This window comes from Ailuropoda melanoleuca, chromosome 7 (assembly GCF_002007445.2).
Source record: "Ailuropoda melanoleuca isolate Jingjing chromosome 7, ASM200744v2, whole genome shotgun sequence".
Lineage (NCBI taxonomy): Eukaryota > Metazoa > Chordata > Mammalia > Carnivora > Ursidae > Ailuropoda > Ailuropoda melanoleuca.
In genome coordinates, this window is record NC_048224.1 from 25385649 (window position 1) to 25402608 (window position 16960).

A 16960-nucleotide genomic window follows, 5' to 3' on the forward strand; every position below is an offset into this window, starting at 1 on the left:
GGTGGGAGAGGGTGCCTTGCCTGCAGGAAGCTCTGGCTTGCAGCAATGAGGGCCAGCTGAGCACTGGGACTGTCAGGCTGAGCCTGGCTCCCTCGGACGCCCTGCACCAGCAGCGGAATTTGTTCTGCCACAGCCTGTGGGTGAAAACGTCACGAGAGCCACCTCACCACAGACCGGAGGCGGGGGGAGTCTCCCTCCTCCCACCGATTCTCACCTTGCAGCTCTGCACCAGCAGGGGCTGGGGGCCGGCAGAGGCCTTGGCGGCGGAGGCTGCGTGCTGGGCCGCAGCGATGGTCTGTGTAGCTGAGGCCGCAGCCTGTTTGGCTGCGTGCTGTGAGGACAGAGTAGTTAGGACAAGCCCCAGGCGGTCCCCCACTCAGTCTCTGGCCCCTCCCGGCGTCGTTCCTCCCACGGTGCCCACGCTCTTGCTCCTGGCTCACGTCCCAGCCTCACCTCCAGGCGCTGCACCAGCTTCTTCTTGATGGCGTTCTGCGCAGCTGCATTGGTCGCCATGCGCAGACCCTCGGCTGCCTCCCGCAGCCGCTGCTGCTGCTCCTCGCTGTCAGGGTGGGCGGCTGCTCCCTGAGAGAAGTGGAAAGACAGTCATCACTCAGCGTCCCCGTGGATCCCAAAGCAGCTCTGCTGACCCCTCCAGACTCAGACCTTCTGAAGTCATTTCTAACTATCCACACTAAAGGTCACCACAGCTGATATGGGCTGCCTCGGGCAGGCAAAACGGAAGTGTAGGGGGGCCCTGGATTCCCTCTGGACCCTCTTCAGGTGGAATTATTTCTTCTTTCCCTCTTGGGGGGAGGAGCCATGTGTCTTTCCCTGTTCCTCACAAAATGCCACTAGCAAATGGGGGTGAGGAGGGCTCTCTGGGACAAGGAGAACACAGTTTAGAGCAGGGATCTCAAAAACCACATCAGGGGATCTGGCTACTCCTGCAAACTGAAAATCCCCAGAGCCCAGGGAGTATGAGAGCCTCTTGGCTTCTTCCTGACAGTCTTCTGCACCTTGAGTCCCCCTGCCTTGTCTTTCTCTGCACTGTTGGCAGGGGAACCCCAAGGACTGAATGCTTCTGTGCATTCCCAGGAGAGACCAGAAAGCAGGCAGCAAAGTAGAGGAAAGTAAGGACAGCAGACCTTGGACTTGGGGGAAAAAAAAGGGCATGGTTGCCTTTTCAGTTAGCAAGCACTCTGGCTTGAAGTCTGGATCGCCATCCGCCTGGGGCCTGGGGTGCATTTACTTCCTGAGCGCTTCTATCTGTTCTCATGTATTTCCTGCTTTTCCTGGGTCTCTCCCCTCAGGAAAGGGTGACCATCTGGATCTTTCCTTCAGATCTCAGGCTGGGTGGTTGCACAGAAGGCCTTGTACCTTGGCAGCCTCCACCATCTTGGCTGTGGCATCAGCCAGGATCTTAGCAGCACTTAATAGCTTGCGAGAATTCTCCAGATCACTCTCCCCCTCGGCATCAGCCTTGATGGCATTGACCAGGTCAGAGGTGGCTTGGGCTAGGATGCGGGCCTGTCGTACCATCTCACCTGAGGACAGGACACAATCAAGTAAGGAAGCCAGAGACGCTGTGAGGGGGACAGGGGTTGGGGAAAAGGGTGCAGACAAGGTGGACATTGCTCTTGAGGCCAGCTAAAGAGAGACAAAGGTTCTCAAAGTGATTCCCTGGAGTTGTTTTTTGAGTTTAGGATCTTGGAGAGGGAGATTCCCCACTGGGCTCACATGGGGAGGAAGACAGTCTCTAATGGGTATTTTCAGCAGTCTTGAGAGGATAAGATACCCATTGTGAAGGTTTTCAGGGGTGAGCGGGTAGGGTGCAGTGGGGAAGGCTAACTCTTAATAATGCCACCTTCCAACTTCCAGCTGTGTTTGTGCAGACTTCTGTACATTCTCTAAACACACCAAAGGCGGACCAGGGATCATGTTCCTGCTTTACAGAGGACAAACTGGAGGTTTCAGAGAGACTGAACACCTAGCCTACTGTGCTGAGTCCTTAGGGGGAGGTGGCGGGTCTGCAAGGGAATGTCCACTGGGCTCAGGGAGCCTCACTGGGGTTCGCTGTCTTCCCAGGAGTGGTGTCCTTACCAGCATCACCCATGGAACTGAAGATGTTCTCGGTGACGGTGAGGATGGTGTCAGTGGCCTGGTCATAACGGCCAGCAGGCCCAGCCCCCGTGGCATGGGCCTTCACATGCTGCAGCAGCTCATTCAGGGCCTGGGTGACAGCTGTGGCCGCTGCTCCTACCCCCCGCAGCAGCTGCCCGTCCTCTGTGGCTGCCTGGGAGGCGGACACACAGCCCTCCACGGCTTTGGCCACCAGGCGTCCGGCCTCCACCAGTTGCTCTTGGCAGACAGGTGAGCTGATTGTAGGTGCCACCACCTGCGGGCAAACTGCGCGTGAGAGATGAAGGCCACAGAAAGGAGTCGTGAGGTGGGGTGTTTGTGGTGTTTGCGACAGTCACTGGGATAGGTAAGGAGGAGCCGAAGAGGTGAAACGAGAGGCTCTCGTGTGCGGCACCATCACCCCTCAGCACAGGCTAGTGCAACCTCTGGGGCTCACCTTGGTACAGGCCACCAGCTGGGAGGTGGACAAGGCACACTGTGTTGCTGCAGCAATGACCTGGGTCTGAAGCCCCGAGTCCTCTGTCCGCTGGGCCACACTCTTGGCCTTGAGGACCAAGGCAGCTGCAGCACTTGCCACGGCCTTGGCTAGCTGCATTAGTACGTCCTGTGAGGAAACAACTGTCAGCAGGGCCTGAGATCGGGCTTGGGATCCATGGACCCTTCTCAGAGGCGTAAGCTGTTTCATTATTCCCACTGACTCCGATCATAGGACAGTGTATGCAGAAGCAACCAGAAGCTACCCCCAGCCCCTGCCTCGAGCGCCCAGTAGGACAGAACCCTCACCGAGGAACAAACCTACACCAAAAGAAACAGAGCCTACACCAAAGGGAGAAATGCATGAGGCGGATACACTCGGACGGCAATGGGGAGGGAGGGGCGGTGCTGTTACAATGGGATGGAGAGAGATACCTCTCGGGGTCCCTCCCACCCCCAGCTTCCTTCCTCCATTCCTTCTCAGTCTTGGTTGGAAGCAGTCACCCTGGAGTGCGAGACCCCGTACAACCCTCCCTGACCCCACGTCCCAAGCCCTGCCTGTGACATGCCTCCCCATCTGCCAGCATGTTCTGTTTCCCAAGGAGGCTGGGGGACAGGTGCAGAGCGAGTGTATGCGGCTCAGAGAGGACAAAGCTGGGAAGGCCCAGGCCAGAGGCCGTTACCGTGGGGGAATCAGGGGGAGATCGAGCCCCAGCCCCTCTGGGTGCACATATCTGCGTGGGAAATCCAGGATGATGAGTCAGCTGAGGAAACTGGCATGGGGTGGGGAAGGGGTAGCTAGAGGAACAGTGTCCTCAGGGTGGCAAGGAGGGGGCTTCAAGATGTTAACTTGGGACAAGGGCTATACATGGGGAAGACAAGGAAAAGATGACAGGCGGCTACAAAATATTAATCAGCCAAGGGTGAACTAGTAGATTTAGTTTGGACTCAGGGGTTCTGAATTCTCATCCCCCCAAAAAGGGACTAGAGGTTCCCAGTGTCATCCCCTGCAAACAGAGGTTCAGATCGGCTCTGAGAAGTCAATTTGTAGTACCAGGAGTAGGAGCTAGATTCAGGGTCAGAGATGACCTCTAAGAAGCTTATGTTCTAAAGGTGGCGGAAGTCACTAACCTGGAAGTGGGGGTCAGTATCACTTTCCCCAATTTGCTGCAACAGCTCCCCACTGGCCTGGCCCACGTTCCCAGCTGCTTGCAGCAGGTTCTGACGGGGCTGTGGAGAGTGGACACCGGTCAGAAGCTGCCCAATCCCTGCCTGCGCGCCCATGGTCCTACATGCCCCCAGGTCCCACGCCACCACCCCGCAGCCTGGACTGCCCCCTTCTCCTTTGGGCTCTCCTCCCTAGTGGCAGCCCGTGGCCCCCGACCTCAGCACTGGCTGGCTGGGCACTGCGTAGCAGCTCGGACACCGCCCCGGCGAGGCCCTTGGCGGCCTGCAGCAGGGGCCGGCCGCTGCCGCCTTCGTCCTCCAGCAGGGCGGCCAACAGCTTCACGCCGCGGGACATCTCCGTGAGGTTGGAGGAGATGGTGGTGACCGCACAGCCCACTGCTGTGTAGTCTGTCTCCGCAGGGTCCCCTGAGGGAGGAGGAAGAGGAGCAGGAGTGAGAGGTGGGCAGGCCAGACGATGGGCGGGGGAGGCGCACAGTCAGAGGCGTTAGTCACACACACATCCTGAGAAAGACATACACGCATGCAGACTCTTCCATGAGTCAAGGGGTGGTCCCCCCCAGAGCCAGTCACACTCATGCTTGCACGCGCTCTTCCTCCCCCTCCCTGCCACACAGAGAGCTCGGTGTCTGGCTTACCCGCTGTCAGGTTCACCACGGAGGCAGTGCCGGCCGTGATGGCATCTACCTGGGAGTGGATCTCATGCTTTGATTCATCCATCTTGTTCTTACGCCAGGCCTTCGAGGCCTGCGAGAAAGAGAGAGAGAAGCAAAGCTCAGGATCTGCCCTGGTTTGGTTAACCCCATTCCCTCTGGGGAGTCCCAGCCTCAGCACTGCTGGCCTCTCCTCCCTCCCATACTCACAGCATCCTGGCCCAGAGGGGGCAGAGTGTCAAAGTCATCCAGAGTGGCCTGGGCAGCCTGCACAGCCTGCATGCTGGAGTTGATGGTCCCAGTGAGTGCCTGCTGGGCTGACGTCTGCAACACAAGGGTTGGAGAAATAGGGAATGCTTAGAGGCAAGAGAAGGTAAAGGAGGACTTGAGGCTAGGGATAGGAATACAAACAGGGACATGGGAAAAGACTGCCTAGCTCCTGGCTGGGCCCAGCTGACAGGGGGAGAAAGGCCTGGTACCGTGGTGGCAGCAGAGGCACTCTTACCAAAGGGGGCATGTGTCCTCGGTGCATCTGGCCACTGGTAATCTGCTGCTGGGCCGGTGGCATGCTGCCCACCTGGAAATTCTCAGGACCAGAGGCTCCGGAGCGCATGATAGCAGGCAGGGCCACAGAGCCGTGCTCCACTTTTCCCACCCGGTTATACTGCTGCTGTAGGACTGTCGACCTAGAGAAGGGACACCCTGGGCAGCACTCAGAGGACTTTGCGGTCTCACCCCCTTCCCACCCAGCTCTACTACCTTTGCAGGTCTTGTGGTCTGGGGGGGCGCGTGAGGTCTCATGAGAGCATATGACTGGTTAAAGAACTGTCCTAGGGATTCCCCACCCCTCAGCAGTCGTTGGAGATAGGCCCTGCCGTCCTTGCCCCTGATGGACGGGATCAGCCCAGTTCCCTTCGTACTTTTTGGGGGACACTGAGTCCTCCAGCATAGTAGACTCCTCGTCTCCCTCCAGCCCAAAGTGATCCTTGCTTTTTTTCTGTAGGAAGGAAAAAGGAACAACAATTAAAGGAAAGAGAGGCAGGGAAAAGGCAGCTTCTTCTTTCCCCTAGTCAGCCTTTTTCCAGAACCTGGGTCCCCACTTTGAAAGGACCAGCTTGGATAGAAGGTGAGGCAGGGTAAGGAGAAGGCTGGGGTGGGCACCTTCTTAAGGATGATATCAATGTAGCCGGCGATGAGCTGTGCGATCTGCTCCCCTTCCGTCGTCTGTACTGAGTAGTAGCCATCTTGGTAATCCCCAAAATCCTAGGGTGACAAGGTGGGGGCTTGGTGGGAGAGCCCGCATCTACCCAGGATGGAAAAGGGTAGGATGGGAGCCCCATGGATGAGCTGGTGAGGGGGCTTTGCCTGCCAAAAGCCCTCTAAGGAGAAGCCCATCCTTCTTCAATTTCCTCTTTCTTTATTTTCCTCCCTGGAGGGCACCGCTTTATTTCTGAAAAGCAGTCTTTGTGCTACATAGTTTCACATGCATGCCATTCATGAAATCTCTTCTCTCTCCCTCTGATAATAAAGTTGGGAAGACACATTTCTCACTGAAAGACAGCTAAGGGTTAGCACTAGTATCCAAAATGGAAAAACAGCCTTTACAAAGTTCTTGTCCCTTCACTTGGGCACTTCATCAAGGCGGTGTCAGTTTCCAATCCAGCACACCAAAATATAAAGCTGGGGGGAGGGAACTATCATATAGTTGCTGCTGAAAGACAAGAGGCTTATTTTTTTCTATCACCTTTTTCTTCCCTCTCCCCAAGTTTCCTGTGAGCTCGGCTTGCTGGTGATGGTTCTATCCTGTTGATTTTAAAGACTATTTCATTTAAGCATCAATTCTCTCCAGGAAAGCTTCTCCTCTACTCTGATCCCCATGGTCCTGTAATCGTTACATAGTTCCCCTTTTTCTGGAGTCACACTCAGTGCACTATCCCAAGGGAGGGGAGAGACCTTTGCAGCTGTCCCCGCCTGGAAATTCCAAAGCCCCTTCCCCGCTGGGCCCCCAGACTCACCAGGGTGAAGCTCTTGGGAGAGGCAGCCCAGCGTTTGATGTTGGTGAGGCTCCATTCCTGGATCACCTCTTTGGTCTTCTCGTCCACTCGCATCACACACTCCTTAGTGATGCCCAGAAGCCTGGGCACCAGCTTGTTCTTTCCTTTCATCTTTTCCTGTGAGGCAGAGGTTGTCACTGGTGCTGTGGCCAGAGGTCACATAGAGGAGTGAATGAGCAGATCAGATCTAGACCACAAGGGGGTGCTGAGGAGCGCAGGAGAGCTGAACAGGGTGTCAGGAAGGAGCCAGGACAAACTCCTTGAGGGAAAACACAGGGTTGGGAGCCAAGTGGTGGCAGAGGGCTGACAACAGGGCGAATTTTCACAAGGTCAGAGCAAGGCAGAGAATGGGCTTGTAGGGATGAAAAATGGAAAATGTGACCAAGGGCAGGGCCAGACTTTGAGAGGAGAGGATAAGAGCGGGAATTAAGGAGGACAGTGAGAAGGGTCTGTAGCCCCCCTTTTTTTTTTTTTTTAAAGATTTTATTGATTTATTTGACAGAGATAGAGACAGCCAGTGAGAGAGGGAACAAGCAGGGGGAGTGGGAGAGGAAGAAGCAGGCTCATAGCGGAGGAGCCTGATGTGGGGCTCGATCCCATAACGCCGGGATCACGCCCTGAGCCGAAGGCAGACGCTTAACCGCTGTGCCACCCAGGCGCCCCTCTGTAGCCCACCTTAACCAGAAAGAAGGAGACGCCGTATGTCTTGAGGGAACGGGCTAGCTTCACGTAGCGCACCTTGGCCTCGATCTCACTCATCTGCCCACAATTCTTGTGTGCCTTAGAGTAGGAAATGGGGCAAAACATTTAGCAAATGTGGGAATCTAGACAGTGTCACTGATCAGGAGTTGCGACGTTAACTACAATGGGAGCGTAGTGTGGGGGACACAGGAAAGGTTAGGGGGTGCAGGATATGAGAAATGAGAGGGTGACGGGCTGGGGGCTGACAAAGGATATGCACAAGCGACAATTCAGGGAATACAGTTAGAGAACTTGCAGATGTTCTAGAGACATAAACAGATAACTAGAAGGTCAGATAGAAGGCTTTTTGGGCTGAGTATTCAAGAAGTGGGGATAACACATCTGTACAAAGATATACTTTTCACAGTAATTTCAGCCATACTGTCTCATTTGATTCTCCTACCAATCCTACCCAGGGCAGGTACTGTCATCCCACGTTAGAGGCAAAGAAAAGAAAACAAGAATATTGAATTGAATTCCACATCAAATGCAGTGATGGAGCTGAGATGAAAGGCCCAGGTCTTCTGTTTTCTTGGCACAGGAGAGGTGGGAGAGCAGCTTGGTGGGTGGAAGCAGGGTGGGAAGAAACAAGGAAGGGGCTGGGGTCCATTCAGTCAGTAGGATTAAGCAGCAAAGCTCCCAGGGCATCCCCAACACTTCCCCTACCCCCATTCACCTGGAAGATCTTACGCTCTCCCTTCTGCTTCACATACTCCTTGGGCAGGAAGTCCTTCAGGCTATACCAGAAAAGGGAGGGTCAGCATGTAGTGGACAGCATCAGGGGTATGTGGGCCATGGACTGTGGGACTGGGGGTGTGAGGAAATGTCTAGGACAGTGTTATCTTTGGGGAGATGGAAGGCTCGAGGGACCAGAGACGGGATTATCCATGAAATCGAGACGACCTAGCATGAGCTCTTGAGTGCAGCCTGTGTCTCTTCCTACAGGGAAAGGAACCGAGGGAGCCTGAGTTGCAGGCTCAGTCCCTGAAGGAAAGAGGGTCTAGAGCACTACCACGGGGGACCGAGAGGAGCTCAGTAGAAGGATGACCATGCACGTAGGAAGCTAAGCAAGCCACGCTGAATTCTACACATTCCGAGGAGGATCCGTGGATGAGACCTGCAAAGCTTTCTAAGTCTATGTTCCCTATGAGGAGAAATGTACTGTTTGCCTCTGGCTACTGCAGTAAAATTCTTCAGAGAATCTCAAAAAAGGTTACATGCTTGCTTGAGAAGCATGGGGCAGAGGCAGAGATTCTGGGCTACATTCAAGTTCCACATGGGGCCAGTGAGGAGACAAATAGCTGATGGCAGCAAAAAAGGTACCCATGTGGGTCAAACCCTGGTGCATCGGAAAAGGAACAGAGACAGAAGGCCTGGGAGGGGGGCAGGGCTGTTAGGGTCACAATGGCAATGAGTCCTGGGCCCTGACAGGGTGTGGGATGTGGGTCACTCACTCGAGGAAGCCAGCCTTGTGCTTCTGCTCATTGTGGGGCCCAAACTGGATCTGGCACTGGAAGCCAGCGAACTCACAGGCCTTGTCGAAGGAGACAGGGTGGGAGCCATTGAGGATGTCATCTCGCGCCTGGAGAACACAAGGTGGCAGGTGTTGTGTTGGGTGCAGGGACACCCCTCAGTGTGCTTCTGCCCCCTCTCCCTACCTCCCCTACCCCAGGCAAATCCTCTCCACACCTGCACATAAAGAAGGTTCAGCTGTACGGGGTCCCGGGAGTCCACGTTCTGGTCTGAGTAGAAGAACTTCCGCCGCAGCAGAAGCGTCTCGTGCTCCTCCACCCCCTGTTCCCTCAGCGTGCGGCCATGGTCCAGCCAGTTCACTGGGACACACAGAGTCCCCTCAGTGCCAAGCCCCTGGGGCGCCTGTGTTGTGTGCTCTTTGGCTTTTTGTTGTTCTTCATTTCCTACCTTCTCCCACCGATAAATTCCATGAATGTAAGACTTTATTACTGATGCATCCTGCATCAAAAGCAGTGTCTCGCAAAAGCAGATTTTCCATAACTAAAGAATAAACAGCTGCCCCCTGCCCCCGCAACCCTGACCGTTTCCAGGGCCCTCTGTTTTCTATTTCTGCTTACACTCATCATCTGTGTGCAATTTCTGCTTTAGTTTCTCCATCTTCTTTTCATCTCGCAGCAGGGTCTTGTCCTTTCGTAAGGTCCCTGTCACCTCCTCCTTCTTCTCTTCCATCAGCTCTCGAACCAGTGAATATTCATCGTGGTTGGTGATGCCTGGGGGAGGGGTCGGGGTCGGGGTCGGTAGCATCCCGGGCACCGCACCTTTGTTTTCTGGCAGAGCTGGAGCCTCCATTCCCGAGCCCTCAGCCCCACCGAGACCCCTTACCAATGCGGGCACAGATGGTCATGAGCATGTCGGTGACAGTCTTAGAGTCATCCACCATGATAGTCTTCACAGTTCCATCAAGCATGCGGATTTTCAGGGGCCTCTGTTTCTTCCTGTACTCCATGGTGTCCTGTTGGGGCAGGAATGGGAGGAGGGGCCCCCTTGAAGCTAGAGATATTATTTCCTTTTTTCATGGCCAGAGGGGAGGAAAGTAGATTACTAAAAGCAAGACTATGGTGGCTCCCTCAAAAAGCAGGTTATTTTAACTGCCTGGGATAGAAAGCCTGGAGAGGGTCAGAGACAACAGATATGGGTGCTGAAAAGAGGAGGTGGAGTAGGGGATGTTGATGGTCCTTGATGAAGTGATACTCACCCCATTTCGGAGCATGTAGTAATCCAAAGCTTTCCCGGCCTCCAGCCATATACCTTTTTTGGGGTCATCATCTGACAGAAACAGCCCAAAGTCGCTGGCTAAAAGAGAGGATGAATCACCTCAGACATATAAGGACCCCAGTGTGGCTGAATGGCTGCATGGCTGCCCTTTACTATTTCCCCAGGGACCGAGGGCCTAAAGGGGAGAGAGGGAACCATGGAGCATGAGGCCTGAGTAGCCTTGAGGGACAATGGGGTCATCCCTTAAAGCCAAGAGCCTGGGAACAAGGAGGGACCGAAGACTCCCACCCCTGCCATCAGGGTACTCAGACTCACGAGGGCCAGCCAGGGCCTCTGGGATGCGCTCACGAATGATGCGACAGGCATCGTACACCATGGTGGACGGCTCAAACTGCATCGTCTTCACCACATTCCCAATGCTGATCTTCAGCGAAAGTGCAACCATGGTGGCAGCTTCTCCTCTCCAGCCTGGCTCTACCTGGCCCGTGACATCAGGGCATCAGCACACATCCTCATTAGTGGAGAGGAGGTCACCCAGATGGAGACCCGGGGAGGGGTGTTTTTGAAAGGGACACACCAGAGCAAATAGTAACATAGTTATTTTATTTTAAGAATTTTAAAGAGTAAAAAATTACTTATACCAAAAGAACTAATCCTAACCACCTGAGATATGTGAAGGAGTCTGGTCTGCAATGCAGTGTTCCCCGAGGACACTGTCCTGTCCCTACCACTAGCATCTGTGCCTCCCTTCTGTCTGCCCAGTGTCTCTCTCTTGCCCCCACCTTGCTCCTTTCCCAGCCCTGCCTCTGCCTTGTTTTCATCTTTTCTTGGTTCAGTCTTTTTTTCTTTGTCTCTCACTAGGTCTTGTTGGCTTTTTCCTGTCTGGGATTTTCAGAGCTCTGCCCTGACTCATCATGTGACCTTCGCTCTGACAGCTTTAGCCTCTTCAAAATGAAGACGTTATATTAGGTAATTCCCAAGAGATCCTGAAGCCTGCAAACACCGACTCTAGCTAGCCCGGCAGGGAGACCAAACACCGGCTGCTTGAGTCGTCTCACTGGAAAGGGAGGGGCCTTCCCAGGGAGCCTGGCCCCATATTTGGCTTCCCTGGCAGTCAAGCTAGAATGATGATTCTCTAATCCAAAGGGATCTCAGAAATAACCTAGTCAACTCTTCAATTTTGCAGAATGGATATCAGACCATGGTGGGGCAAGTAGGGTAGTTTCAAGGCAGGTCAGAGGAAGACCCCAGTCCCTCTAACTTGGTCCTTGCTCCAAGTCACGAAGGGAATCCCAGTCCTCACGACAACTCCTCTCACGCTCTCCTGTCTTCAGTAAGTCCTTCTCAAGCTCTGCCCTCCGTCNGCCCCCCCCCCCCCCGCCCTCCTTGGCACCACCTCTCAGCAGGCTGGAGGAACCCTTGCAGGTGGCAGGTGGCACCCAGGGCACAAGAGGACAAGTCTACCTGGCAGCTGATGATGTGACCCAGTTTGGTACAGGGATTGGTTCCTCTCGACTAAGAGAATGAGCAACTCCGGGCTGCCCATTCCCCTCCTGGCAAACAGCTAGCCCCAAGTGGGAAATGCAGGACTGGGGGAAGGTTGGAAGCAGGTGGGGGTGCTGGGATACAGAAGCCAGTTGAGAACCAGGGAAGTTGGGAAGGAATAGGTTTTTGGCAGGTGAAGAGGTTAGGAAGGATGAGGTGAAGGAGACTGAAAATCTAGAAAGAGGAGACAGGTATATGTGGGAAAGGTGTGGATCAGGGATCTGACAGACCATTCTGACCTTATAAATAGTCCAGAGTCTCACAAGAATCCACAGCTCACTATCTTTATTTCCAAACAAGTGAGGACCCTTCCAGTCTCCCCAGCTCTCTGCCCACCTCCCTATTCCTCGGCCACCTCTCCCAGTAGCTTGACAGACCTGGCTGTGGGGTTGCTGGAGGGCTGGAGGGTCAGCGAAGCGGAGGAGTCAGAGGAGCTGAGGGCAGGACTGACAGGACCCTCCACCCTAAGCTGAAACTGCATGTCTCCCCCATTTCCTCCGGACATATGGACACCCCCTTCTTTTTCAAGCAAGGAAACCTCTGGTGAGACCTCGATAAGGGAGATGAGTCAGGCCTACCCTTCCTCCCAGGCTGGTCCTGAGTGGACACCCACATCGCTACAAGATGGTGAGGGAGGAAAGGGAACTGAGAAGTGAACTGAGGGTGATGAGGGCACAGAACAAGGCCCTTGGAAGTATGGGGAGAAGCTATCCAGTTCCTGCTCTGCCCTGAGAACTTTGCTCCCTTTTCCATCATGTTTTACGAAACAGCAACAATGCCCCCCCATCCCCCTCCCAGGGAACTCCTCCTCCCTCAAGACATTCCTGAGATGCATTCCAGAGGAGTTGGGCAATGGGGGGGGGAGGAGAAGAGGTCAAATCCCAGCAAGGAATGGAATGTAAGTATACTGGGGGGTAAAGAATTTGGGGTACATGGAGAATATAGTCAGAACAGATACCCACAAAGGGAGCTGCAGAAAGACAGGGAGCTATATAGTAAGGGACAAGGGAGAGAGAAAGCTGAAGACAAAGTCAGAATGCATGAGGGTTGGGGGAGTAACACTCAGTCTGTTACCAAATTTGGCCTCTGAGTCCGCAACCGCGGGAGGGGGGGTGGTGGTTGTGGGTGAGACTGACATATCCGGCCTCAGGCTGCTGGAGGCTCATTTCGGGCTGGACTGGGCAGCTGAAGGGCTGGACCTGATCTCCCTCGACATAGCCCCTCACCACCTACACCTATCTATGCATATTCATTCTCCCCAACTGCACCCCAGTCTATACACAGAGCGCTTTACCACAAAGCTACTTACACTGTCTCCACATATTCGTTATCTCAAACATGCAGTCCCTACACAGACCCCATCACAACCACATTATCCTCCCGTAAAGACCCCATCCCACGCACACAGCTTCCCCACAAACACACCTCTATCCATAAGAGAACAACTTGCCCCAACATCTCTCCTCCCATTACAAAGACATTCTCCCTCCATTCACCCAACAAGCATTTCAGAGGGTCTGTTGTGAAAAAGGCCCTGGGCCAAACTCTCAGTGACTGGGAAGCAAGAAGAGCAAGCCCTCGCCTCACTTGCAAAGGGCTCCCAGTTAGCTGAGTGGGAAGGCTAAATACAGAATTATAACACAGGGCAGGATGTGGTCAGAGTCAAGAGGTGTGTGCTCAGGGGAGGGATCCCTTTAGCTTAGAGAAGAGGGACCAAAAAGTCTCTGTGAAAAGTGTCACTTGAAGTTAGGGCTTTAAAAAAAGATAATAAAAAATCATAAGGGTCTAACTTTTATTGACGATTATGTTAATTTCTTTGTAGACATAATTTCATTTAATCTTTACAACAACCTGGCAAGATAGGTATCATTATTTCCATTTTTACAGATTAGGAGACTGAAGTGCAAAGATGTTAAATACTTATTCAAGGAACTTCTCCAAAGTCATATAACTAGTAAATTTGTGAAGTTGTGAAGCCAGGATCCGAACCCACATCTCTCTGACTCCAAAGCCCAAGCTGTCTCCACTATGCCAGCCGGAGGTGAGTCAGGGGTAGCATTCCAGGCAGAGAGAAGAGTGTAAGCAAAGGTGAAGGAGCACGAAATCACGGAGGAGCGTTCAGGGAAGTGAGCGGGCAGGCGGGCTGAAGCACAGGGCACCTGCAAGGGAGCAGCGATGGGGAAGTCAGGGTTAGGGCGGAAAGGCAGGGGAGGACTAGAGAGGAAGGAGTATTTTACCTACTGGAGGGCACCAGGAGGCCAAGGGAGGCTTTGAGCAGAAAAGGGACATAACCAGAACTAGATTTTGGAAAATAATTCTGCCAGTTACCTTGGAGATTGGTCAGAAAGACACTGCATTAGCACAAGTGAGAAGTGATGACAGCAGTTAGAATGGTAGAGAGGAGGATGTCGCTTATTTATAGGTAGACAAGAGGTAGAACTGTCAGGACCTGAGGACAGTCTGTCCTGTCAACCTTCAGGGGCCAGGGCCCAAAGTCAGACTAGAGTCCCACAGCTTCTGTCATCAGTAGCCACTCAGTGGCTGGGGTGGCTTGAGTTTACACAAGGAATTGGGAAGGGGAGAAGGGAAGGATTGGGTCGAGCTGGGTATATGAAGATGAGGCTCTGGGGCACAGGAGATGGGGATGTGGTTAGCACCAGGCAGGGGCAGAAGGGATGAGGTTAGTGACTGTATCGGACTAGAAATGGAGAAGACAAGGTGTACAGAGAGGCTGGGGAAGATGGTGGTAGGAAAAATAAATATATGATCAATCACTGGATCAGGCTAGTGGAAGGGGGAAAATAATTATAAGTCAGGGAATGACAGACTGAGGTCAGAGGTCAGATCAGGCTGCAGGAGACTGAGAAGAGATGGGGCTGTGGTCAGTAGCTAAATAAGGCTGGGATGGGGTGAGGAGGAGAGTGAAGGGACACTGGCAGAGTATAAGCAGAGCTGGAGTTGGTGGGGGTGGGTGGGTATGGGGTATAACCAGTGGCTGGGTCACACTGAGTAGAGGGGATAGTGCTGTGGTCAGTGGCAGGGTCAGGCTGGGAGTGAAATGGGGGTGTGGTCAGTGGCCTGGCTGGGCGTGGGATCAGCAAGACCCAGTTTCCTCTTTGGGTCTCATTTCCTCTTTTCTGTTTGGGGAGTGGGGGAAGGGGATCTACAACTGGACCAAGAAATTAAGGAGGCTTAAAGCCAGAGGCTGGCACATAGCAGGGCCTGGGAGTACCTGGCAGTTATGTTGGGCTGGGGGTGGGGTATTCAGCAGACGACCAGGAGGTATGCAGGTGGGTGAGTGGGGTAAAGTGTTGGGGAGTGCTTTAAGATGATGGGAAAGCTCAGATTTGGGAGAGGGCAAAATACGGTAGGAGGTGCAGATTCAGGGAAATAGAACTGCAACTGGGAACCCTTAGTAAAATGAACAGCATGGGAGAGTTACAGGTGAGGGGAGAATTCTGTATGTAGGACTGTGCTTGCAGAAAGGGGGTATGCGGGGGTGTGTGTGAACTGCAGGGCCAGGGAAGAGAGTTGGAGAGAGGACTTAATAACTAGTGAATGAGAGAATTGGGAGGCAGTGGGGCTGAACTTTCAGAGGATTCGGTCATCTCTTTTTCCCACGGCAACAGTGTCTCTGTGGTCAGCCTCCCCTTAATCATAGTCCCCTCTCCCTAAGTAGTCTCCCACTTATGACTAGGCCTTGTACATCTCCTGGGTCCCAGTCCCATTCCCACCTCCTATCTTGTATAAACAACATAGCCCAGGAACCCCCGTCTCTCAACTGTGGTGACCACAGCAAGAGCCCTGGATTTAGAGAGCAGAATAAAGAAGCTGGAATCCCAAATACCTGCAATTCTAGTTGAAGCCCAGAACCCGAACCTGAAATTAGTTTATCATATCTCTGGGCTACAGAACCCCCGAAGCTTCATAGGAATGAGACCTCCCCGCAGAATGAGTGCACCTACTTACTGCCAGTCTCTTAAATTTTATCTGTCTGAGATCAACTACCCTAACCTCAACCATAACCCCCCTAAAACTAACCCTAACTCCTAACATTAACCCTGACCCTAATTTGTTTCCTGTTTCTCAATACTGGCTTTGACATTCATCCCTTTCCTAACAGACACCCGTACCCAATCCTTGATCCCTAATATTGATCTAATTTTTACCTCTAGCACCAAATTCCCCAACCTTAACCCTAAATGTTGATCTCTAAGCCCAGAACTCCTTTGTCACTTGATGCCTGACCCATCCTGTTGCTATTTATCCCTAGTAGCATGCTAATGTTCTCTAATCTCTAAAATTGCACTTTTTTTCTTTTCTCTATGTCTCTCTTTTTATTTTTTTAATAACATTTTAAATTACATTATGTTAGTCACCATACATTACACCCCTAGTTTTTGATGTAAAGTTCCATGATTCATTACTTGCGTATAACACCCAGTGCACCATGCAATACGTGCCCTCCTTAATACCCATCACCACTGCACTTCCAATTTAATTCCTGTGTTGACCCTTAACCCGGCCCGGAACCTAACTTCGACTTACGTTGTCCAGAAAACAAAATAATGACCTAAACCAAATTTTATCTACATAAAACGGACCTGACTGACATTAGTAACTCTAAATTTCAACTCCGGCTTTATAACTCCTTAAACTCACCTTGATTCCTAAACCCAACTCCACCTAATCCCCAGATCACCCGAAGCTTTCCTACCCACATACCCGCTATCAGCTAACCTCAAAGCCGATCCCCGCCCTGCGCCTCACTGCCACCCCACTCCTCACCCTCCCCAAAACTTATTCCAGACAGAGGACTGATCCCAGGAAGGGCCTGGCTCCCTTAAAACGGCCTACTTAACTCCCATCCCAAGCCGAGATACACTGGACGCTGACCTCTCCAACAGGACCCGAAACAGAGACGCACGAGAGTCGGGGGCCCCACCCGCCCGCCAGCCCGCTTCCCCGGCCTGGCCTTGCGCCGCACCCTGAGGCTCCGGCTAGGCCCGGTCCGGCCTACCTGCGCTGCCCGGCTTGTGCCCCGCCCGCCGGCCCGCTAACCCGCTCGTTCTCCCGGTGGCAATCGGGCTTCGGCCTCGCCCTCCCTTCGACACTTTCTCGGCCACTTCCGTCCCCGGAACGTCCCTCACCCGCGGGCGGCGCCCTGGGCCCGCGCTCTATGGTTGCGGGGACAGCAGGAAGCTGCTCTGGCCCCAGCTCTCGATGCTCGGGAGCCGGCCTTAGACAAGCGGCCCCTCCCCGGCAGGAAGCAAGGGTGCGGCACAATCCGGAGAAAGCGCTCGAACTGTGCCCGAGTTCCCTTTTAGTCTCTAACCCTTCCTTTTACAGCCGGGGGCCAAGGCGGAGCCCGTCCCCCGGAATGCCCGCCCTCAGGGTGTGAGGAAGCAGCAGGGACGTCCC

At 53.6% G+C, this 16960-nt stretch overlaps 1 protein-coding gene across 6 annotated transcripts in view; it reads right to left on the reverse strand.

Annotated features, from left to right (window-relative positions):
• TLN1 (talin 1) overlaps positions 1 to 16839 on the reverse strand; it is a 31704-nt gene extending 14865 nt beyond the window's left edge. Inside the window, exons 1-23 of one of the 6 annotated variants that reach the window (XM_034664095.1) lie at positions 16690 to 16839; positions 10310 to 10472; positions 9975 to 10072; positions 9602 to 9731; positions 9337 to 9489; positions 8936 to 9078; positions 8701 to 8828; positions 7923 to 7983; positions 7181 to 7285; positions 6467 to 6622; positions 5613 to 5714; positions 5372 to 5448; positions 4957 to 5137; positions 4662 to 4775; positions 4437 to 4545; positions 3998 to 4206; positions 3745 to 3843; positions 2576 to 2743; positions 2101 to 2395; positions 1378 to 1544; positions 454 to 582; positions 215 to 331; positions 21 to 134 (exon numbers count right to left, since the gene is read on the reverse strand). In XM_034664095.1, the coding sequence (XP_034519986.1) occupies positions 21 to 134; positions 215 to 331; positions 454 to 582; positions 1378 to 1544; positions 2101 to 2395; positions 2576 to 2743; positions 3745 to 3843; positions 3998 to 4206; positions 4437 to 4545; positions 4662 to 4775; positions 4957 to 5137; positions 5372 to 5448; positions 5613 to 5714; positions 6467 to 6622; positions 7181 to 7285; positions 7923 to 7983; positions 8701 to 8828; positions 8936 to 9078; positions 9337 to 9489; positions 9602 to 9731; positions 9975 to 10072; positions 10310 to 10439 (2985 nt within the window). In that variant the 5' untranslated portion in view covers positions 10440 to 10472; positions 16690 to 16839. Of the gene's footprint in view, positions 1 to 20; positions 135 to 214; positions 332 to 453; positions 583 to 1377; positions 1545 to 2100; positions 2396 to 2575; positions 2744 to 3744; positions 3844 to 3997; positions 4207 to 4436; positions 4546 to 4661; positions 4776 to 4956; positions 5138 to 5371; positions 5449 to 5612; positions 5715 to 6466; positions 6623 to 7180; positions 7286 to 7922; positions 7984 to 8700; positions 8829 to 8935; positions 9079 to 9336; positions 9490 to 9601; positions 9732 to 9974; positions 10073 to 10309; positions 10473 to 11916; positions 12068 to 16526 lie in introns of those variants that run through there. The other 5 variants (XM_019799314.2, XM_019799313.2, XM_002918881.4 and 2 more) reach the window with 5 other exon arrangements.
• Positions 16840 to 16960: the final 121 nt, after the last annotated feature.